This window comes from Peromyscus maniculatus, chromosome 7, assembly GCF_049852395.1.
Source record: "Peromyscus maniculatus bairdii isolate BWxNUB_F1_BW_parent chromosome 7, HU_Pman_BW_mat_3.1, whole genome shotgun sequence".
NCBI lineage: Eukaryota > Metazoa > Chordata > Mammalia > Rodentia > Cricetidae > Peromyscus > Peromyscus maniculatus.
In genome coordinates, this window is record NC_134858.1 from 121,927,553 (window position 1) to 121,952,504 (window position 24,952).

Genomic DNA, 24,952 nt, shown 5'->3' on the forward strand with positions numbered 1-24,952 from the left:
TGATATGACTTACAACTTTATTGCTTATTCAATAAATTTTGACATTTTGGAGAGACACAGGTATGTCTTTTTATTCCTGACATAACATGCTCGTGGTATATAGAATTAAACACAGAGGAGGACAGACATGTAACAGGACAGCAGGACATGCCCTAGAGTGGGTATGACTGCTCAACAGAAGGGAATAATCACATTAAATTGTCTTTTAAAGAAACATTTTTGAGACAGTATTTTGTAATATAGCTCAGGCCAGTTTCACATTCATGATATTCATGCCTGATCCTCCCAATTTCTGGGATTATATTTGTTTGTGTGCATGCACATGTTTAAACACAAATATACATGTGCCGGCATGTGTGTGAGTGTGGATATGACCAGGGCACGGCATCAGGGGACAACCTTGAGTGTTGGTCCTTGACTTCCACCTCGCTTGAGACAGTGTCTCTTTGTTGTACATTGATGGATATACCAAGCTACCTGACTCAGAAGCTTCCAGAGATTCTGTTTCTGCCTCCTGTCCTTCTGTAGGAGAACTGGGATCATAGATGCACGTTACTTATATGGGACTTATATGGACTTGTATGGGTCCTCGGGATCAGAACTCGGGTCCTCGCACTTGTGCTGCAAGCATTTTACCCGGAGATTCATCTCAATCTTGTTTTTTGATACATTTGCACATAGCTTGGGTTGACTTTGAATTCCTTATCTTCCTGTCTCTGCCTCCTGAGTTTTGGAAATATTGGCATGTGATACCATGTTATGTTTATGTGGTGCTAAGGATCAAACCAAAGGCTTTGTACATACTAGATAAGTACCCAATTCAGCTATATCCTCAGCTCCATAAGTGTCTTGACATTAGCTGCCTACAGGGTTTGTGGTAGCTTTTAGAGTTACATTGTTCAGGGGATGGAAAAAAATTAAGTAAAAATGTTTCAGTATACTTATTCTCATCTAAGAATCTTTCTCCATATACATTTTTTTAAAAAAAATTATGTATCATATACTTATGTTATGTGTTTGTGTGGGAGTGGTGTACATATGTCATAGCATGTGTAAGGACAACTTCTACGAGTTTGTTCTATCCTTCTACCATGAGTTCTGGACTCTAACTCAGGTTTGTGTAACAAGTGCTTTTACCCGTGAAACTATCTCGTCAGCTCAGAAACTTTCCTTTAGTAAATGAAATCCTAAGGTGGTTTCTAAAGTACAGTTTTATAGGCTAATAAGATAAAACATAGATAAAAGGTCATCAAATAAATTCTTGCTGTACATAGATCACAAGGAACTTAGGGTACATTTGGGCTGTAAACATAGTTCAAAATATTGTTTGTAAGATTTTTCTGAATCTTAGCCCACAGTAGTAAGGGGCTCCTTTTCCTTCCCACATTCTCTTGAATTTCCTTGTGTTCCTAGGCGGCTTCATCTTCATGATTCAGTTCCCTATCTATAAAACTGTCATCACTCAGTTCACCCCCCAAAAAGCAAACAAGGTCTGTGTGTACCTGGCTCCTTATAATACTGGAAACTGATTGGAAGATCAGTTTCCAGAGAGAACATAGGCTTATGAGACCAGGTAATATGTGGAAGGATCAGATTTCCTGAAAGGAGTCCTTGAGAAGTCATACACTAAACTATGCAAGTGAAACCTGAGTTTCAGTGGAGACCTCAGGAAGAAGGCAATGTCGGTACTGCGGTACGTGCACTGAGGAAAACTATAGGCATAGGGCAGAGGCAGCCCAGAAGTTATAGGACGGGGCTTCCCAGGGCTATTAGAAATCAGATGATTCTATCATGTGTTTTAGGTGCCCGATATGGAGCTGCAGCATTTGGTGTTTTCCCTTCTAGGTTTCAGTCTTGCTTTGGTCTGGTCTTCTCTCTTTATTCTCTCTTCCTAAACTTTTGGAATTGGAATGTTTACTTTATGCCATTGTATATTGGAAGATGCATCAACCAATTTTGAAAAAGTGATAAAAATATGTTTTGGGGGGAGTGCTTTTATAATCCAAAATGTTTCCCCCTTTTTTTCTACTTAAAACCATATCAAGCCTTTCTATTGCTGTGGAAAAATCTTTTTGTACACTGTGAATATTTGTTACTCTCATTGGTTTAATAAAGAGCTGAATGGCCAATAGCTAGGCAGGAAAAGGTTAGACGGGACTTGTGGACGAAAAGAGAGCATGGGAAAGAAAGAAGGTGGGTTGCCAGCAAGACTCAGAGAGAAGCAAGATGATAATGCCATGCTGAAAAAAGATACCACCACATGGTAGAGTATAGATAAGAAATATGGGTTAATTAAAATTGTAAGAATTAGTTAGCAACGAGCATAAGCTATTAGCCGAGTAATTATAATTAACAATGTCTCTGTGTGCTTACTGGGGAGCCAGTGGGTCTGACAAAAAACTCCACCTATGTATTATAGTATAATTCAATATATAAATTGTATTTCTATATGTAATATAAAGTTTTTTGTAAAAAAGGTATAACTCACTTTTTATTTTACAGGGGGCTTACACATAAGAGGTAGACTAAGACATATAAGAGACTCTGAATTTACAGTTTTGAACAAATTTCTATTTGTTAAGATGCTGGAGACTTCTGGATATGGAAAGTACCCTGTGTATTATCAGTTGAATATGAGACTTTAGGGCCCAAGGTTGTCAATTTGATAAGGGATAGACTTGTGCTGTCTAATATTTCCACCCCAATGAGATTTAGAGTCACTTTAAATACAACATTCTGGACATGTTTATGAGGCCGTTTCTAAAGAGGTTTAACTGAGGTGGGAAAGCATCCCTGAATATGTATTGAACTATTCCATAGGCTGTGGTTCTAGGCTAAATATAAAGGAGAAGTTGGAACACTAGCATTCTTCTATTTGATTCTTATTTGGATGCATTATGATCAGCCACCTCTCACACTTATCATGAAGGACTGTGAATTCAAACTGTGAACCAAATATGCCTTTCCTTCCTTAAGTTTCTTTTGTTGGATATTCTGTCATAGTGATTATAAAAGTCACTAATACACAGAGCAAAGCATATTTGCCCATGAAAATGAAGGGACCAAGATGCTCCAGGTGGGCAAGATAGCTGGTGTGTCACTCTAGCTAAGGTGATGCTTGATGGATTCCCCATTATGGAGGTATGGCAGGGGACAAGCAACATCCTGAGCAATGCTTTTAGGAAGATAGTATCCAGATGAGGCACAGAGCAACAGTCTACCAGCTCTTTTTAGACAATTAGCTTTTACTCTAGAAAGTGAGAATGGGAATTAAAAAGACTAAAAACAAATATTGGGCAATTTTAGAGTATACAGAGCTGCAAAGACCAAATCCATGCACTGCATAGAAACTCTACAGAGAAGAAAAAAAATTAGCTTGCATCAGGGCTTTTTAAATGCCCTTGCTGACACTGCTAATTATGAAAAAGTAAAGTTTCATTTTTTTCTGGTTGATGTTTCTGAAACTTTAATTATTAGAATCACCTTTATTTTTTTCTGCATCTTCACATACTCTATGACTTACAGAAATATAACTAAACACATTTATTTTAACTATATAGTCAAAGTCATTTGCATGATACTATGTGGCAGACACTCATATCAGCACTTCGTGTATACTATCAGTTATTCTTCATGCCAACCCTGACAGGCAAATGCCACTATTATCAACACTTCAAAGATTGGAATCATTGATTTCTGAGAAGTTGAGTAGCATGTCATAGTCAGAGTAAAGATCTAAACAGAAATGAAATATTGCAGTAACAGAAGAAAATATAGGACAAATTAGAAAAGATGGGGTTATGAAACCTTTACACAATATTTAAATAGTAGAAGCAAAATTTAAAAAAAATATGAAATTTATGGCATCAAAATTAGGTATTTGTAGCCAGACAGTAGTGGCGTACTCCTTGAATCCCAACACTGCAGAGGCAGGTGGATCTCTATGAGTTCAAAGCCAGTCTGGTCTACTGAGTGTGTTTCAGGACAGCTGAAGCTACCTAAACCAATCAACCAACCAAACAAACAAAAATAATCCCCCCAAACCAACCAACCAACCAACCAAACAAACAGAACTCTTCAAAATTTTAGGGATTCCTATTCAATATAGTGTTACATCAATGAAGTAATAAGTTGATAAATGTCATATGTGACGAATAAAGCATTACAAAATGAAAGTCTATCTCTTTTCCATCATGAGATAAGAGTGGTAAATGAAGTTATCAAACTAAGGGAGGTCTCCTGGGGGAAGCAGGTGGCAGCCACTGAAAATGGAACCACTAGGTGAACCGAGTTTCATGGTTAAACATGGTAAAATGATTCTCACATCACACATATTGACCCTGCTGTTAAGCAAAGACAAAGCACTTTGAAGTATTTTTCTAGACTAGATACAGAGGACTTGCAGGATTAGAAAGGGTAACATGGAGGTTAGTATACAGTACATATACTATATTATATTATGTTATAATATATACTAAGAGGCCTCTTCCCTTAGGGAGAAGAATATAAACAGGAAAGGTGAATGTCCTTCCCTATTTACTTGCCATAAGTCTTTGGCCTTAACAAATATAAAGTTCTCTCTAAGGACTTTCCAACCCAAAAGATAAAGCAGTGCCTCAGTAGATCTCAAGTACTTTGACCTTGAATTCCAGGATTTTCAAGAGTTCAGGCCATGCTGCGGGGGTGCAGTGGAGGAGGCATCTGTGATCTGCCATTGACTTCCAGATTCAGAGTATACACAGTTGTAGGCTTAACTGTTTCTACAATCATTGGGAGTAGGGTTCACTTTTTTGACAATCCTAATGGCCACAAACTCTACCTCTTGTGGGGCGTAAGTCCTTCCCTGGAACCTGTTGACCCAGTCTTTGGAATGTCACAATTTGTTCATACATCTTCTTTCTGACAGGAAGAAGATCAAGGCAAACATTAAAGAGTTGACATACTAAGCTACCTACAAGGTCCCTCTGATCTACAAGATGATGAATCCTCAGACAGTATCTGTCTTGGAGAGTTACACTGTCTTTTCACTCTCTCATAGATCTTTGTTGGCATGCAGGGGTCTGAATTAGAAGCCAGCAGAAATCTCATTCTCCCCTGTGGATGGAGACATGGCATTGGCCCTCTGTGTACGGTCCATAGAGAGAAAGGGCAGCCATTTTGCCAATGGTATGGCCGTATGCCTTTGAAACAGCTGCCGGAGGTACTTCCGGAACCGCTCACCCACAAAGACATAAATGACTGGGTTGACACAGCAGTGAGTGTAGGCAATTGCTTCAGTTACCATCAAGGCCAGGTCCAGCTGTTGGCTTCTCTCACACCCGCTGGTGAATAGGAAGTCTTCAAAAGCCGAAACAAATGCAGCCAGGTAATAGGGGGTCCAGAGGAGGAAGAAGAGAAGTGTGATAACAAAAATCAGACGCATAGCTTTGGCCTTCTTCTTATTGGGTCTTCTGTGTAGAACATTGATGATCCTTGTGTAGCAGATGATCATGGCCAAGAGAGGTAAAATAAGTCCAAGGAGGTTCATTGTTAGAGCCTGAAACCTCAAAAAATGTTTCAGGCTCTCCTGGGGCAAAGCTGCTCTGCAAGTATGGTAGGTGAACTCCAACTGGGCCTTGAAGAAATACAAACAAGGAATGGAAGCCAAGATGGCCAGGACCCAGGTGATGATGCTGGTGATGATGCCAAAAGTGACAGTCCTGGCCCGCAGGGCAAATACTGCATGGACGACAGCTAGGTACCTATCAATTGTAAGCAGCGTGATGAAAAACATGTCACTGTATAAGCCCAGGTAATAAAACCCAGAGAGGAACTTACACATGGCATTACCAAAAATCCAGTCTCCTTTTATTATATAGTCAATCCAGAAAGGTAATGTGAAGAGGAAGACCAAATCAGAGATGGCCAGGTTGAATAGGTAGATGCTGGTCATGCTCTGAAGCCTCTTATGCTGCATGAGCACCAGAACCACCAGGATGTTGCCTATCACACCAATGATGAATACCAGGGAGTACAGGGGGGTCAGCACTGTGACTCCAAATGCCCGCACATCCATGCTCACACATAAGATACCGGGAATGTAGTCATTCTTGGTGACTGTGTTGTAGTAGGGCTCTGTAATGGCTGAAATATCCATTGTGAACTCTTCTACGAATCAAGGAAAATGGCCTCTATATTTACTTCGCTATCAAATGCATAGGGCTCTGGAAAACAAAGACAAGTAAGTGGATACATTTCTTCAACCAATTGAGCTGTTTACTAGTACCTAGAGTTTATCAAAATCTGAACTTGAAATAGTAAAAAGGGGTTCCAATGTCCTTTCTGCCCACATTAACCCAGTAATCTAAGAGAGTCATAGAACAAACAAATAAGTGTGCAAATAATTTACTCAATGATTTAAGCTGTGAGTATATAAGAACACAAAAGGGTGAGTATATAAGAACATATTATCATACAGTGCAAACTAAGGATTCCTAAGTGACCCCCCACCGCCCAAGGGCTTAGACATTGGACTTAGTATTCAAATCTCTAGAGGCTCCACTTAATTCTCATTTTAGAGATGATGACCCAGAGGTGCAGAGTGTGGGAACTGTGACCCAGGGCACAGAATGATGAGAATGAGAGCTGGATTGAAACCTGGGATGCTCAAAATCAGCCCTGCAACTGTTGGACTTTCCTACCTCTAAACAAAGTGCTGGCTCTGCTCCTGGAGTCTCTACAAACCTTCTAGGAAGAGGGACAGTCTTGGCAAAGAGTTAAAAAACTTAACAGCTTCATGAATTTCATTCTATAAAGATTCTCAGTGAGAGGAGCAATGGTCTTGTCAGCACTTGAAAAGGTTTCCCTCCCCTCCCCTCGCCTCCCCTCCCCTCCCCTCCGCTCCCCTCCTCTTCCCCTCCCTCCCCTCCCTCCCTCCCTTCCTTCCTTGCTTCATACCCACCTACCTACCTTCCTTCTATTACTGTTGCCTAAAAATCAGGCTACAACTGTCATTTGATAGATAGAGCCATGAATGTTCTGCAATAAAGAAATTCCCCCTCTCTGACTCTATTATAGCTGAGAGAGTGAATTCCTACGAGAACAGCCTATCACTTTATAGGTTAAGAATCAAGGTAACAGGTTGGTTGTTTAACTTAGGCTGATTCATATCACATGTCCTTTATTCGTATAGGTAGCTTTACAGTTAACTCAGTATCCTTCTGTGAGCACCATGAGAAGGCTAAAAGGAGGGCATGACCTGGAGACAGAAATGAAAAATGGGCTCAAGGAGGAAGAGATGCTGAGATCCAAAAGGTGACACCTCATAGGAGCTAGATGGAAGATGGGATTCTAATGCAATGAGCTCTGAGGTATTATTTTTTTTAACCTGGATTGCCTTGAGATAAACAAAAGACCCAATAGATAGCTTACCACTATAGAAACTTCTTCCACACCATGTATGATTGTGTACATTTTGAATTCTTTACAGTTAGCTTTTTGAAGAATCCTCCAAAAGGGATATGGGCTTTGTTGTAACATACTAGTTCTGTGACCTTGGATGAATTAACCTGTTTCTTTGAGCCTAAATTCCTAATCTGAAACCAGGAAGATTAATGAATGCATACCTTGCAAAGATGCTATGAAGCTATGTGAAAAATGTCCCTTCATCCCCAGACAGTGAATATCAGGGACCTGGCTGTCATGTAGAGGTCCTGCTCTAAAGTCTGTCATTACCAAATATTCTGACCACAATGTTTGTATTCCTCCTCTCCCTACTAGGTTTCTTCTAGGTAACATAGAAAGTGGTTTTTCTTGATTGTCAATGACAGTTCTTCCATATGAATCATGCCATGAAATCTCTAGAAAGCTGGGCTTACAGAATTAGAAAGTCAAGTTGTAGCTACAGAGCCTGAGGAGAGTTTGGGAGAAGGGTGGAGAAAGGATAGTAAACATGACAGTCCTGAACTGAACAGCAAGACTAGTCTCATGCTCTATAGCACATATAGTAAGGTGACTGTGGTTGATAACACCTACTTGAATATTTCAAAATAGCTAAAGAGGATTATCGAGGTATCCAGGTACCCAGAGACATCCCATTCCTCTGGCTGACCATTACACGCTGTGCACATGTACTGAAATGTCCCCTGTATCCTTTAAATATGCAGAGGTGGCACATGTCAAATAGAACCTAAAAGCTTAGAAAATAAGTAAACACTTCAGCAAGTTGTTACTGATCAGAGTTTAGTATTTGACCTGAATACCTATCAGTAAAGCATGCTGCACCTGTTCCATCAATCCTGTAATCACCCTGGGCTTCTACTTTGCTCCCTTCTGGGGTCCTTAGAGAATGTTTCCTGATTATAAAATCCACACCTGAACAGTGGTCTTTGGACATTAAGGCACATGACAGAAAAGAAAAGACTATTCTGCTTCCCTTTTGTCAAGAGGGGTCCCTTCATTTCCTATCAGCTCTGTCTCTGTGGTCCCCCCTTCACCTCTTCACTGTCAGCCCTCAATGGGGAAACTCAGCTGGCAGTCAGGGATGACTGAGGCAGAGATTTCTGCTTTCTGCTGCTCCTGCTGGTGCTGAACGGGGAAGACACTCAGCTTGGCAATCAGGACTTCTAGCTAGGTTGGCAGATTTATAGCAGAGTAAACAAAAGTTGGGGAGCAGTATCATCTTGGGCAAAGTGGTTCTCAGGAGCCCAGATCTTTGTGCATTCTCGCAAGGTGAAGGCAGGTTGAGTTCAGCACTGTCAGGTGCCATATTCAGCACCACCTGCCTACTGAGGGACCCCAGCTTTATCTGCTCTCTCTAAGTTGTTAGGTTGCAACAGTTCCAGTGCACACTGCTGCTAAGGAGACATGACCCTGGCTGAGGCTGGAGGAGAAACAGAAGGCCCATGCTATCACTGATTCTCCCATGCCTGTGAATAGCTGCTTGTAGAAGTCTGCCCCAGGGCCCTTTCACAGTGCTCAGGTATACCTCTAGATGCTGGAATCTTCCATTAATAGTGTCCTGTAGCTTGCTCATTTGTGAAGTGCCTGGGAAGAGATGATAAGAAGTATCCAGGCCCAGATGATGCCAGATGTTTGTTGTGGCTCATAAGATTCAATTGTGTGCATCTGTTCCATGTCCACACAGCATGTGGACAACTTGTAACTGGCCACCATAGAAATCAACAAACATTACCAACCAGGGCTCTCTATTTGAGGGAGAAGCCAGTTTTGTGTATTTCCTATCAACTCACTACCCAGGTCTTTTTGATTGAATTACCCAGAACTGTCATGCATCCTAATGGGGGAACTACAGGAGCAATAAATGTTGTCTATGAAAACTTCCATTTCTTCTTTGAAAAATCTAACACTCCCTCCAAAGACTTCTAAGGCATGCCTATATTTAGTTATCACAAATATATACTTTCTATGAGCCTTTGTCCTTGAGTCTCATGCACTCTTTTCCCAGAGTATCCAGATAGGGTCAAAAAGACTTTGCCTCTTGGCTTTTTGCTTGGGTAGTGTTACTTTTTTCTTTTCCAAACCCATATCATGTATCATCCATGACATTTCAAGAGGGTAGAACAGACCCCACCCTACATGTACATATACACATGCTCAGTCCTTAGTTTTGCCATGGCATATGTATATAGTGGAGAGGTGTCTATTAGGTGAGAGAAGCATGTAAAAGGCAATATCTACCCATATATTTTTTTTTGTTAGTTAGGTAATTATAGAGCTCAGACTGTGCCCTGCTGTAAGTTACTCTGAGAGACAGATCCTTGACATGTAAACAGGTAAGTAAAGGGCTAACATAATAAATATGGCAAATTTCTGGTTTCTTCTTCATCCTTCTGATCTGAGACAATGGCCAGCAGGGACTTACTTCTGGCTGACTGGTCCAGATTGGTCAGATATGATAAAGCCATTCATGAACATGTATATCTGAAGTTGATGACTTATCAGCCCTTTTCTTTGTTCAAGTTGACTAATCCAACATATGTGGACATCCCAGGTCACCCAAAAATGCTTTTAAATCCCATCCCTCCAGTGGATGTCTCCAGATCTTCTTTCCATTTATTGAGGTGTCCTTTCTGCTCTGCTATGTGTGGTGTGCCTAAACTTAACTCTTTGTAGATGTTGGATTTAAGGTTTTGTTACATGATGGCCTCAGGCTAGTATACTAGTCTCTGAAGGTACACTTCTTACATGTCACTATCACTTCTTCTGCATTCTAATACCAGAGAAACTCACAAAATCAATCCACACTCAAGGAAGAACTATAGAGTCACCATGTAAAAGTCTGTACAAGGATGAGAAGATTTAAGACCACTATTTACCTTCTACCCCAATGCTCAAGTTTATTTCAGGTCTCTAGCCAAGGAATTCCTTGAACTCTTCTATTCTCATGATCAGCTCCTGGATCTTTCTATCTCCAATATCTGCAGCATTTCACAATCTCTGTTCCCAGAATCCTAGACCCTGACCACTCCCTTCACTGTCCATATTTTGTAGCACCTTGATGCCAAAGGCCTTTGACACTAGTAGGACCTGAATGCACAGATGTTCAAAATTTCCACAGACTTTCAGTCTCCCCATATATTTTTAATCCATAATTCTAAAACCCAAGAGTGGACAATAAAACCAATGCCCCACATAAATTCTCAAATGCCTTACCTTTTTATGTTCTTGTCATGTTCAATTAACAAAATCTCAGACTTCATTAGATCTAACTTCCTGAACCAATGAAATTGGATATTACTGAGAAAAGTCACATAGCCATAAGGACTGGTATCACTCTATGGATGAGACATATTTAAAAGAGTCTATTAAGCCGGGCGGTGGTGGCGCACGCCTTTAATCCCAGCACTCGGGAGGCGGAGGCAGGTGGATCTCTGTGAGTTCGAGGCCAGCCTGGGCTACCAAGTGAGCTCCAGGAAAGGCGCAAAGCTACACAGAGAAACCCTGTCTCGAAAAACCAAAAAAAAAAAAAAAAAAAAAAGAGTCTATTAAAAAGCCATATTTTGCCGGGCGGTGGTGGCGCACGCCTTTAATCCCAGCACTCGGGAGGCAGAGGCAGGCAGATCTTTGTGAGTTTGAGGCCAGCCTGGGCTACCAAGTGAGTTCCAGGAAAGGCGCAAAGCTACACAGAGAAACCCTGTCTCGAAAAACCAAAAAAAAAAAAAAAAAAAAAAAAAAAGCCATATTTAATGTCTATCAGCTGTGTTTCTGTCCACAGATCATTACTTAGAATCTTCTGCCTGTATCTTAATTCTCCACTATCATCTCCACTCATCAACCTTGCTTCCCATTCCACTGAAAAAACAGGATCTAAACTTTCAGCTTCTTCTCTACTTTTTCCTCTTTACTTTAGCTCTGCGTTCAGTCCTGTTTCATAGACAAATTCTATAACCCCAATCTAATTCACTCTCATTTTGTGCAGGGTCCCAGCCTATTTCACCTATTCATGACCACAACCTAACTTTTTTTGTCTTGTTAGTTTTTACAATGCCCCAATGGATTATTTCTCTGAGTACACACACACACACACACACACACACACACACACACCTCTGTATTAAGCAAGCAAGCAAACAAGCATCAAAGAAAGAAATTCTCTCTTGATGCTACTTCCTTCTCCAGACATTCCTTTTCCTCACTCTTCATCACAATAGTTACTTGAAAGAGTTGTCTTTATTTTTGTTCACTGTTCTTTCTGAAACTGAGTTTCTGCTACTGGTTCCTGTTTAATGTCTTAACTTGAAGCCTTGTGTGCTCCAGGCACAGTCCTTGAGTCTGCGCTCTTACTTCCTTCATTTCTAAGTATATGCTATTTTCTCAGTAAGGTAGTCTTTAACCATCTTATTTAAAGTAGGAATTGTGGTCCTTTGCTTGCTTAACTTATCACTGCCTAGCATACAAAAATATAATTTAGTTACTTGTTTACTGTTCTCCAATGAACATGAGCTGTGAGAAGCTGGAATGGTCTCTCTTCTGCTCATGTATATAACTCACATGATATATGTTCAATAGGAACATTTAAAAATCCCAAGTTAGAGATTTGGCTGCATGGCAGCTGGTTAACTGAGCAGCTCCATCTGAGACCCATATTCTCCCTATACAGTCTTTCGGCCTTGCCCTGTTCAGCCCAGCTTCACTTGGCACAACCATATAGCTGCTAGTGGAGTTCGTAACCAGGTGTGATAAAACCCAACAGAGAAAGGACTTCTTCTCTTATCAGTTGGTAGACATGAGGCATCCTGGGCAGATACTGCAGGAAAACAGTCACTTTGAAGGGAATTTCTTAGGTGGATATAAGTAAGACAGAAGTATATGTATGTATACTCAGGAATCATCCATTAGAGCAGCAGTTCTCAACCTGTGGGTCATGACTTCTTTGGGGATCAAATGATCCTTTCACAGGGGTTGCATATCAGATATCCTGCATATCAGAGATTTATATCACAACAGTTGAAATTACAGTTATGAAATAGCAACAAAAATAATTTTATGGTTTGGGGTCTCTACAACATGAAGAACTGTATTAAAGGGTTGCAGTACTAGGAAGGTTGAGAACCACTGCATTACAGCATTTTAAAAAATAGCAAGACAGAAAAAAAGTTAGATTGTGGTCTTGAATGGATGAATAGGCTGGGATCCTGCACAAAATGAAAGAGAGAATCAGATTGGATAAAAGGACTAGGAAGAAGCCAGAAATTTGCCATATTTATTATTTATTTGTGAGCACTCCCCTTAGTTGTTTGCCTGTCAATGATTTGTATAGCCTCTAGTCTCTAGTCCTTCAGAGTAATTGAGGGCAGGGTTTAGCCTGAGCTCTACAATTACCTACCTAACTAAGAAAATAGATGAGCAGGCATTGCTCATTACAGGTTTCTCTCTCATCTAGTAGACACCACTCCACTGTATACATATGCTAAGCTGCATCTGCCCTGGCCATGCCCACTGCAGGGCAGTGTGGAGTATGGAACAAATTCCTCCTTTCAAGCCTTCAGCCACAGCAAAATGCACAAAACAGACACAGGGGGGCAGGATTTGAGAGCCTATGAATACAGGAAAAGCACAGTTCTGGCTCCCAGCTTCTTTCCTTTCCTGTGTCCTCTGTGCTTTGTGTGATGGCTCCAATTGACAAAGGCCACAGAGTAGGACCACAAAGCTACAAAGAGGCTGCCTACCAGAACAGCAGCACATTGTAGTCTGAGCCTAGTGAAGGGGCAGGGAGGAAAAAGGAGACTGATAAAATGATGAAAGTCTTTTCTACCCCAAGCTCAAGCTTCAGACAGTCTAGTGCACATACCTGAAAGCTAGCTGTGATATAGCTGGATCCTGCTGTATCTGGTATCTGCTCCCCTTTATGAGAAGCATGTCATGTCTCTGAAGTGCATGTGTCTTCCACGGAGTCCTAGGAAGTATGAATCAGACAAAGCCAGGAACTAGTGTTGCTCCAGGTGACGTTGTGGTGCAACAGTGTCATTAGGAGCTAGCTGGACATATAGGCTTCTAGGTCCAGCCCCTCTCAGGGGGAGGAGCTGTCCTAATAAACTCACCGAGTGCTTCTTATTTATGTTAGACTTTGAGAATCCTTTGTTAGACCTTTGCTGTTCAGTGATGGCAAGACCTGAGGACCAATCAGAAACATGGGCTGTCCCACAAGCTACTAAATGGAAGTCTGCACTTTCACCTGATCCCCTGGGGACCTGTTTACACATTGCTATGTGAATATATCATGGTCTAATGAGGTATAAGTCTGCATAGAGTTCAAGAGACACCTAGGAGAGAGATGGCTGGAGTAAAAAGTACAGAGCACTCATTCAGGGTCTAGTAAGACATGTTGGAGTCAGCTAGATGATCTGGGAGCAAGAGATAGCCACAGACTCTGAATAGGGAGTTAGGTACAGTCAGATATGGATGTTTATTAATAATTTATTATTGGATGTGGGACCTAAGGACAGACCCACTATACTGTACTGTGGTGGTATTGTGTTCCCCAAAATATTGTGTATCCTAATAAACTTATCTGGGGTCAGAGACAGAACAGCCACTAGATACAAAGGCTAGAAAATGGTGGCACTCACACCTTTAATCCTAGCATTCCAGAGGTAGAAATCTCTCTGGATCTCTGTGAGTTCAAGGCCACGTTGGAAACAGCCAGGCATGATGACACATGCCTTGAATCCCAAGAAGTGAGCCTTTAATCCCAGGAAGTGATGGCAAAAACAGAAAGATATATAAGGTGTGAAGACCAGAAACTAGAAGCTTTTAGCTGGTTAAGGTTTCAGGCTTTGGAGCAGCAGTTCAGCTGAGATTCACTCAGGATGAGGACTCAGAGGCTTCCAGTCTGAGGAAACAGGATCAGCTGAGGAACTGGCAAGGTGAGGTGGCTGTGGCCTGTTCTGTCTCTCTGATCTTCCAGCATTCACCCCAATAACTGGCCTCAGGTTTGATTTTATTAACAAGATCTTCTAATAATTCATGCTACATCTGGCGCCCAACGTTCGTGGTATGAATTCACAAAAAAGCTGCTTGCCTGTGACCTTGCAGGCCCCAACTCACACTCGAGCTACCCTCAGCCAGTTGTGGTGAAGCACACTGGTTGGATTTGCTGAAGGAGGCAGAGGCAGGGGGATCCCGAGTTTGAGGGCAGCCTAGGAGGCTTACTAAGAAGCTTTGGCCAGGGCCCAGGCACAAACCGTGGCAGCGGGATCATGGAGACAGCAGCTGCTGCTTTGAGTTGCTGGCTACTTCTCACCATGTTGGTGACTGCGGTGATGCTGCTACCTGGGACAAAGTTTTTACTACTGCTTGTTCAGAGAAGAATTGCCAGGACCATCGTGTTACAAGAAAGCATCGGGAAACGTCAGTTTGGAAAAGTTTGGCAAGACAAATGGTGGGGAAAAATTGCTGTGAAGATTTTCTCTTCTAGGGAAGAACACTCATGGTTCTGAGAGACAGACATTTATCAGACTGTGATTACTCCAAACCACAGAGGAGGCACAAAAAAAAAAAAAAAAATCTACAGGGAACCATGACCACGCCTAACAATGACTTTGAAATCTTCAAAAAGATGACAGGAATCCACAATGATGATTCCACAAGGACTATGGTAAAGCCATTAAGCCGATTAACACCACCAAAAGATCGACTTTGGACTACAAACTACTCAGGTCAATTTTGAGATGGCTAGCTGAGATGATCCAGCCTGACAGACTACTTGAACAAGGACTTGAAACAAACCCTGCACTTTCTCATTATGCAGTGACTGGACAAATGATACAGGACTTGACAATTAACCTAAAAATTTTCTTTTCAGGATCCCCTAAAGATGTCTTCACCCCCAGAAAGCAGGAAGTAATTTTAAGAAAACAACGCCCACATTCCCAAGAGGTGGGGTGGATGGTTTTTTGGTCATTTAATGAGTTATGAATATTGCCATTGTTTATGATGGTTGGTTACAAATTGTTAATTGTTAATGGTCAGGAAAAAAGCTGAACAAGGAGATAGATTAAGCGGTTTTGTTTTTTTTAAAAAAAAGGAAAAAGAAAGAAGAGAATATAGATATGAGGTAGATCATTGACTTTACTCTACCCTGAGAAAAAAGATAAAGAATTAATAGGATAAATGGGTAGATCATTGAATCTACACTAAAAAGAAAAAGGGGAAGATACAAAATGACAAAAGGTAGATTACTGAATCTATTATGAAAAGAAAAAATACTTTTAAAAAGGAACTACTTGTTTTAAATAGGATAAGTAATGAAATGTTTTTTTTTGGTCTGAGTTTATCAAATGTTACTAGAATGGACATTGTTAATATATAATGGAGTTTTTTGTCTGAATCTGTCAAATGTTAATGAACTAGACATTGTTAGTGTAATTTTTGACTGTACATATTGTATATACTTATTGGATAGTTTTTCTTGTATTAGTTATAAGCTTTTTTAAATTTTAGACAAAATAAGGTGAAATGTGGTGGTATTGTGTTCCCCAAAATATTGTGCACCCTAATAAACTTATTTGGGGTCAGAGACAGAACAGCCACTAGATACAAAGGCTAGAAAATGGTGGCACTCACACCTTTAATCCTAGCATTCCAGAGGTAGAAGTCTCTCTGGATCTCTGTGAGTTCAAGGCCACGTTGGAAACAGCCAGGCATGATGACACATGCCTTGAATCCCAAGAAGTGAGCCTTTAATCCCAGGAAGTGATGGCAAAAACAGAAAGATATATAAGGTGTGAAGACCAGAAACTAGAAGCTTTTAGCTGGTTAAGGTTTCAGGCTTTGGAGCAGCAGTTCAGCTGAGATTCACTCAGGATGAGGACTCAGAGGCTTCCAGTCTGAGGAAACAGGATCAGCTGAGGAACTGGCGAGGTGAGGTGGCTGTGGCTTGTTCTGCTTCTCTGATCTTCCAGCATCCACCCCAATACCTGGCTCCGGGTTTGTTTTTATTAATAAGAACTTTTAAGATTCCTGCTACACTGTACAGATAGATATTTACTTCTAGGGCCTATTCTTATGCTTACTGAGGGCCACTGGTGTCCTGGAGTCAGTTATGAATTCTGAGTGGTATGTTTATGTGTGTGTGTGTGTGTGTGTGTGTGTACACGTGTGAGTATGCACATGCACGCAGAAAATGTCATGTCTTCCTTTTGCTGATGAAAGTGGAAATTAAGTTTCCTGCCACAGGGGCTGTTTGACTCTATCTATGATGCAGTGGGTATATATTTAGCTCCAACAATTAAATCTTTAGGAATTTATTTTACAAATTACAGGTTGTGAGGAAAGGATGTTTGCTGGGAGTGTGTAAGTGTTGGCTAGTTTTACTTGAAACACTACACAACCTTTTATTCAGACTCAAAATAGGGTAGAAGGCCAGAAAAGTGAACAAATGCAAAGTGATTCTTCAGCAAGTTCCTGAGTAGAGTTCCACTTTGAGGTGTCTCTGGTATCTCTTGAAGAAAACCCAATAAACTGCTAATAGCCGTGGTCTCTGATGAGTGGGAAAGAAAGAGATAAAGACTTGTTCATTATTTTGTACTATTTGACTTTGGAACCAGGTGTAACTATTATCTAACTACAGTTCTCAAAATGTGTTCAAAGGATCCTTGGGGGATCACACATATACATAATTTATCTATAAGTTATTCCTTTTTGTCCTTTCTAGAGAAAGCCAGTCTTATACTGCTTGCAGTACACTTCTACAGGATTTCTCCAGGCCCTGCCCATGCAAGGAAGATTTTTTTGCATTTGCCTGATTATCTCTGGGCAGAGGATCTGATGACAATAACATCTTTGGCTGCTGAGTTTGGAAAGAACCTTGCTTTTACTTGAGTATATGTATTTTCCAATTCCCTCACATGCTGAAACCACCTGTTTGTATGCTTACCACAGCCTAGTGCTTCTTCATGGGATGAGGTATTAGCTTGCTTTTCTGATCTCCTGGCTGGGCTCAATTTCAAGACCTTACATTCAAACTATTTGCTTGTGTTTTCAGTTGAGGCATTTTATGCTAAATCTATGGTTTTCTGGATTGTGTATTCTTGATCATGTTCTCTTTTTCCTTTTGTGAAGTTTTGTTATAGAGGGGGCAGAGATATGTTATTTTATTTTCAGGCCTTTGTTTCAAGCTTTACATCTCCTTTAGCTCCCTCCTGATTGTTTCCCCATCACTGAAATGTGTTTAGATCTCCCAGAAGATAATCCTGTGTGTGTAATGCTTGCTAACCAAGGCACGAAGATAAAGAAGCCATAGCATCATGATGGGATATGTATGAATTCCTGGGCGCTGACCTAGCCTATCTTTGCCTGCCTTCCTTTTCTAGATCCCTGCTTTAGGACTCTCCCTCCCTCCCTCCCTCCCTCCCTCCCTCCCTCCCTCTCTCCCTCCCTCCCTCCCTTCCTCCCTCCCTCCCTCTCTCCCTCCCTCCAAACAGGATTTTATTTTCATTTTCAATTGTGTGTATATGTATATGTTTGGGTGTGGGTTTGTGCATGTGGTAAAGTGACCACAGAGGCCAGGAAAGAGCATTGAATTCCCTGGAGTTGGAGTTACACATAGGAGAGTTCTGTGAACTGAACTCTCATCCTGTACAAGAGAAATATGAGCTCTCAACCACTATATTAGTCAGACATATATATATATATATTATATATTATATATATATATTATTTATTAGAATGACTTACAGGCTGCAGTCCAGCTAATTCAACAATACAACAATGGCTGCTGTGAACAGAAAGTCCAAGAATCCAGTAATTGTTCAGTCCACAAGGCTGGTTGTCTCAGCTGCTCTTTAATATACATTGGAATCGCGAACAAGTAGGCTCTAATATTTAGAGTCTAATGCCAGTGAAGGAATGGACTTGATAGCAAGCTGAGGGCAAGCAGGCAAAGAGAAAATGCTTCCTTCTTCCATATCCTTATAGAGGCTTCCAGCAGAAGATGTAGCCCAAATTAAAGGCATGTCTTTTCCCAACTCAAAAGTGTACCCTCCATTTTTGGAGTTTAGTTCCAGATATAGTCAAACTTACAACCAAGAATAGACATCACAATCACAATCACTGCTATAGTTGGGCTTTCCTTTGGACTGCCAGATCACAAATAATGACATGGAGACTTATTATTAATTATGAAAGCTTAGCATTTAGCTTAGGCTTTTTTCTCAACTAGCTCTTATAACTTAAACTAACCCATATTTATAAATCTACATTGGTTACCTCTCCTCTGTACTGTATATCTGGCTTCTTCAGTGTCTGGCAGTTGTCTCTCATGCACCTAGATTCATCATGAGTTCCTCTCTCTGCCTAGAAGTCCTACCTATTTTTCTCCTGCCTAGCTATTGCCAGCTCTTTATTAAACCTGTCGCAGTGACACATTTTCACAGTGTAAACAAATATTCTTCAACAAGCCATCTCTTTCACCCCCCCCCCTTTTAAATATCAATTCCCACGATAAGCTCCTTCCTGCATCCAGGAGCTGTTGGGTACACACTTTTGTGTGTTCTCTACAGGGTCCCAGAGTCTTTATAAAGGTTTTGGTTGGGAGGAGTGTTTCTCAAGTTGAGTAGTTCTGAGATTGGAAATTGGTGGGATATTCTTGCTCTAGGTCTTTCCTTCTTGAGCAGTGGAAAAGGGACAAGAGACCAAGTCCTTCATGTAGGGGAGAGTTTCTAGAATAGCTCACTGAGATTCTGAACACTGAAACAATGACCACAAATAGAAGAGACAGAGTCAGTGGAAAGCCCTTTTGGAATATAGGGATAAGAGGATGATTCAAAAGACCACAATCACCATTGTCCTTCATGACAGCCCCTCTTCAACCCAGAGAAAGCAATGGCTTTCTACATGTAGTGTGATATCAAAAATGCCCTTTGGCTTCCAGTAGGAGCCTCTCAGTCACACCAGCAGACTTCCCAGTCTGACTCCTTAGAATAATGGAGGTTAGAACTCTCCAAGTTGAAGGGCCAGTGAAACAGAAGAAGGACAATGGGTCATGACAGTACCACTAGTTCACATCAACATGTAATCTCATCTCTGCTGGTGCTCAGAGTTTGGCTTGTTTAGAGTATTTCTGGGTGCAATGTGGAACTAGACTGATAAGAATTTTCTGAAGCAGATGAATATTCAGCTACATTGGGCTTGTGATGGATTCCATATCATACCTTGGGATTGACCAAAAAACTGGTTATATCATTTCATCTCCTCAGATTTTCTTCCTTATTGCTGCCACTTGGGTCTTAGGTCCTGGCTCTCAGCCTTGTTTCCTGAGTGTCCAGGCCTCTTGCATGACCATTGTGAAAGCAAAGAGCAAAATTGGCATCTTGCAGCAGGCTGCATGCACTCTAGGACACCAGTGTGTGACTAACTCATGGTTCCCTCAGATTCTAGCCATCTGACTGTGGGCAGTTTCCTTTACTGCTTTTTTGAGCTTCAGTTTCCTTACAGGGCCCACAATAGTTCCTCCTCAGAGTTGTTGCAGGAATTAAATGTGGTTTAATACATATGTCTTGCACTTATAAGGTGCTCATTGAATAGGAACTATGCATCTATTTATTTCCTCACCCCAAGCCTCAGTCAAACCTGTAGGTTTCTGTTAAGTGCCTTCTATGTTCAATAAAGCTGCCAAGAAACCCCCATGCTAAGAAGAGGAAGGAGAGAGTATCTCAAGGAAGTGTTCTAGAAATTTCTCCTCTCGGTTCAGTTCAGGTTAACACCTGGGGCCATGTTGGTGTCTGAGAGCCTTGCTGCTACAGGGGTCATGCCAATGAGGAGTGACTTGTGCAACCACACAAAGCCAGGCCCAAGTTGTTGCTGTGGGCCATGTCTGGGTCTGTGGCCCCACAGCAGACAGGGTCTGGACTGATGTCCATGGCTCATGTTACCACAGAGGTTCACAGGAACTATATGTATTGAAATCCAAGGACTATACTGAGCCAGCCCTGCCCCTCACTGGCCCTGCTTCTCTGGACACTGCAGCTGGAGAGCTGGTCCCACTCACCCCATGGGAGAGCTCACCGCCTCCCCCGATGAGAGAGATGGCCCCATCCCTCATCACAGGCTTGCCCACCAATGGCATGGCTCTGCCTCTTGCCTGAGGGTGTGATCCCATTGGCCCAGACTGACCAGATCAACTATCACCTAGACCCACATCCTGGGCCTTGGGTTGACCCACCCTAATATATGCCTCATCTATGACCTGCTGGAGTGTGCAAAGGGACCACAGGATCTCCATGACTCAGGGCAACAATAGGATATCTGAGAGACATTTGGGTTAAGACCCAATGATGATGGTGTGACAGAGGCCTTAAAACCAGACCAATGACTCATTGCAATGAACATTTTTCAAGTGGAACTGATTGGACAAAAGGATATACTGCTTGACACACTGCAGCTCCTGATGCCACTAAGGTAAAAGAAGAGGTGTTGGAGAGATGGAGAAGTGTAGTGGGTTTTTGGCTTTTTGTTTTGTTTTGTTTTTAATTAATTTGGGAGGCATGCTGTAGGGGTGAGGGGCAGATATGGAGGGACTGGGAGGTGAGTAGGATTGGGGTACATGATGTGATATTTCCAAAGTCAAAGAATTATGTTAAAAAATAAAATAAAAGATATAATAAAATAAATAAACAAACCCCAAAACTAACAGATTGAGAGCTTCCAAGGAAGATACCTGATATCTACCTCTGACTGTCAAATGCCCTCCTCCTAGGATACAAACACATGCACATTTAAAAAAAAATCAATTTCCAAGGAATGAAATTTATGGGCTACATTGCCCTAGTTTTCATTCTGTTCTTGTGGTAAAACCATGACCCAAAGCAACTTAGGGAAGGAAAATGTTTATTTCAGCTTATACTTTCAGGTCACAATCCGTCATTGAGGGAAGTCAGAGCAGGAGCTAAGGCAAACGTTTGAAGCAGAAATAACAAAGGAACATTGCTTATTGAATCACTCACTGGCTCATGCTCAGCCTGCTTTCTTATAAGACCTGGGGCTACCTGCTCAGCGATGGCATAGCCCACAGTGTACTCACCACAATCAGCCAACAATCAAGACAATTCCTCATTGGCCATATGCCAATCTGATCTGTGCAACTCTTCAACTGAGGTTTCTTCTTCTAAGGTGACTGTGTGTCAAGTTGACAATGAAAACTAATCAACACACACTGCAAGCATGTTCTTAGTTCTGTACAAATCAGTTTCATGGCATCTTTGCCAGAATTTTATTTTTCCCATTTTCTTTGGTCAGCCATCTTATTAAGTGTGATGATGTGGTACTATGTCATGGTAGCTTTAATTAACATTTAAAAAACGGCTAATGATAGTGAATATCTCTACATACATAAGCCATGGTGTCATGGTCAGAGGACAACTTGTGGGAGTCTGTTTTCTCCTTTTACCATGTGGGTCCTGGGTATCAAATTCAGGTCTCCAGGCTTGGTGGCAAGCACCTTCCCCTGCTGAGCCATCTCTCTAGCCCCTACCTTATTTTAAAATGGATTTTATTACTTCTTCATTTTTAAGACTTACAAGTGCTTTATATTCTAAGTAAAGCATTTTGTTAGGTATACTATTTTCAAGTATTTTCTCTGAGTCTACAGCTATCTTTTTTATCTGCTTTAAGTTTTTTTACTGAGCAAAATCAAAGAAAATTTTTTGAAATAGTCTTACTATGTAACTATGGGTGACTTAGAACTCATTGGCCTCAAACTTTCAGCAATCCTCCTGCTTTCACTCGGATCACAGGCATGTATAATCACGGCAGCAAGTTTTAAAACTGTGTGTGTTTGTATATGTGCAGGCACACAGGTGTTATGGTGTGTAGAGGTTAGAGGACTCTCCAGAGTCAGTTATCCTGCCTGCATGGAGAATCTGGGGATAAAATGCAGGTGGTCAAGCCTATGCCCAAATACTTCACTATCCACTGAGCAATTCTGCTGACCCATGGATAGGATTTATGTTTGCCAGTTTTATGCCTACAACTTTGCTGAAGTCATGTATTAGTTCTAAACAGATGTGTGTGTGTGTGTGTGCGTGTGCGTGTGCGTGTGCGTGTGCGTGTGCGTGTGTGTGTGTGTGTGTGTGTGTGTTGAATTTATGAGCATGAACTTTTTCATAGAATTCTCTTTCTACAGTTGATGTACCTTGTTTTATTCTTGACTACCTTAGTTACTTTCCTTGTTGCTGTGATAAAATATCCCAATAAAAGTAACTTAAGGAAGGAAGGGTTTATTTTGGGTCACAGTTCCAGAGCCCAGTTCATGATGGTATGGAAGTCCAGGAAGTAGCAATAGAAAACAGTGAATGTCTGCTTGGTTCCTGTTCTCCTTTTTACACAGATCAGAATACCAGCCCAGGAAATAGTTCCACACACAGTGATCATGTCTTTCAGCCTTAGTTAACCCAATCAAGAGACATGAACATCCCATGTATGTTCTGAAGCCCTTCTCTCAAGTAATTGTATATCTCAAGTTCACAATTGAAGTTAACCATCACACTGATGTTGATAATTTTAGTTTCTTCTTCCTCCTCCTTTTCTCTTCCTTTCTTTTCTACCCCCTCTTTTCTTTTCTTTTTCCTCTATTTCTCTATCTCTTCCCTTTTTTCACTCTCAGTAGTCTATAGGTTTATTATTATTATTATTATTATTTTAAAAACAGCTTTTTTATTTCCTGTGTCCATTTTGTTTTCAGTTGATTGTGAGTACTAGTATCTTTTTCTCATTGTTGTTCACCAGAACTTTATTATAAGGCCCTGTTGCTGAAGATACCACACACGTTGGTCACAGGAATGGAGAAATTAAACTGGTACTGATCAGGAAGCTTCCTCCCTGCTGGGTAGCTTTCATGCTCCTGGAAGATACTATACATGCTGCTGAGTGAAAAAAAAAAAAAAGGCTAGCAACAATCTTATCCAGCTGTGAATTTTGTGAAATGCAATTATGACCAGCATGGCAAGATATGACCATTGGTCCAAAAGTGTCATAAATATTATGGGAATAGCTTGATTGGATTTAAGAGCTGCTCCACAGAAGGAACACATTTCTGGTACTGTAAATCTGGCACAAACCTCAAGGTTGGAGAGTCCACAGGTCACATAGGTGAGCCAATTACTATTTATTACTCAACTAAAAGGACATTGTGTCAAACTGCCCTCTAAATTTGCACATCTTTATCCATTGATTAGTACATCTCTCAGACCTCATTAGAAAAATGTTTTTGTATAAGAGGATAATGAAACTCACAACTGGTCAAAGTTCAGGAAATAGATATCAGTGAAGTGCTCAGTCACAAGGACACACTTCCTTCACAAGGCTCAGAAACTGTCGTAGAAGGGGAGGTAGAAAGATTGTAAGAGTCAGAAGTTGGGGAGGGCTGGAGCAAAACTGTATCTTCTAAGCATAACAAGACCATTGCATTCATGGACTCATATCAACTATGGTTACTTACACATAACCTGCACAAGATCAAGAAAGTCAAAATTATATCATAGAGTGAGAAGGGGTTCATGAGTCCTCATCCCTAACTGAACAGCTATGGACAGTTGATGGCTTTTGTGGGGTGGGATAGTCAGTTTTCTTTTTCTTTCTTTCTTTCTCCCTTTCTTCCTTCCTTCCTTCCTTCCTTCCTTCCTTCCTTCCTTCCTTCCTTCCTTCCTTCCTTCCTTCCTTCCTTCCTTCCTTCCTTCCTTCCTTCCTTCCTTCCTTCCTTTCTTTCTTTCTTTCTTTCTTTCTTTCTTTCTTTCTTTCTTTCTTTCTTTCTTTTACAATACTATTCAGTTCTACATAACAGCCACAGATTCCCTTGTTCTCCCCCTTCCTGCCCCCCTCCCCTTCCCCCCAGCCCATCCCCCATTCCCATCACCTCCAGATCAAGGCCACCCTCTAGGACTGAGATCAACCTGATAGACTCAGTCCAGGCAGGTCCAGTCCCCTCCTCTCAGATTGAGCCAAGTGTCCCTGTACAAGTCCTGGGTTTCAAACAGCTATCTCATGCAGCGAGCCCAGGATCTGGTACCACTGCCTAGATGCCTCCAAAACAGATCAAGCCAATCAACTGTCTCACCCATTCAGAGGGCCTGATCCAGTTGGGGCCCCCTCAGCCTTTGGTTTATAGTTCATGTGTTTCCATTCGTTTGGCTATTTGTCCCTGTGCTTTATCCAACCTTGGTTTTAACAATTCTTGCTCATATAAACCCTCCTCTTTCTTGCTAATTAGACTCCTGGAGCTCCACCCGGGGCCTAGCCGTGGATGTCTGCATCCAGATTCCTCAGTACTTGGATGGGGTTTCTGGCACAACTATTAGGGTGTTTGGCCATCCCATCACCAGAGTAGGTCAGTTCAGGCTGTCTCTCGGCCATTGCCAGCAGTCTTTTGTGGGGGTATCTTTGTGGATTTCTGTGGGCCTCTTTAGCACTTTGTTTCTTCCTTTTCTCACGTGGTCTTCATTTACCATGGTCTCCTATT

At 41.4% G+C, this 24,952-nt stretch overlaps 2 protein-coding genes and 1 long non-coding RNA gene across 4 annotated transcripts in view; 1 reads left to right on the forward strand and 2 right to left on the reverse strand.

The window, feature by feature from the left end:
- LOC102922301 (C-C chemokine receptor type 1) overlaps positions 1-13,379 on the reverse strand; it is a 32,072-nt gene extending 18,693 nt beyond the window's left edge. The window contains exon 1 of the mRNA XM_076577454.1: positions 13,292-13,379. The gene's annotated coding sequence lies outside the window, so the exon portion shown is untranslated. The remainder of the gene's footprint in view (positions 1-13,291) is intronic.
- LOC102921992 (C-C chemokine receptor 1-like protein 1) lies at positions 1-13,432 on the reverse strand. Its single transcript, XM_076577453.1, has 2 exons — positions 13,292-13,432; positions 1-6,203 (listed from the first exon to the last, which is right to left on the reverse strand). Exon 2 carries the CDS (start codon positions 6,134-6,136, stop codon positions 5,066-5,068), a length of 1,071 nt encoding a protein of 356 aa, XP_076433568.1. The 5' UTR covers positions 6,137-6,203; positions 13,292-13,432; the 3' UTR covers positions 1-5,065.
- LOC143274388 (uncharacterized) overlaps positions 6,980-24,952 on the forward strand; it is a 24,636-nt gene continuing 6,663 nt past the window's right edge. For both annotated transcript variants that reach the window (XR_013053035.1, XR_013053036.1), the window contains exons 1-2: positions 6,980-7,349; positions 23,224-23,586. This is a non-coding gene — a long non-coding RNA (uncharacterized LOC143274388). The remainder of the gene's footprint in view (positions 7,350-23,223; positions 23,587-24,952) is intronic.

Excerpts from the sequence above, each read along its gene's own strand:
- LOC102921992 (XM_076577453.1), bottom strand. The coding sequence starts at position 6,136 with ATGGATATTTCAGCCATTACAGAGCCCTACTACAACACAGTCACCAAG.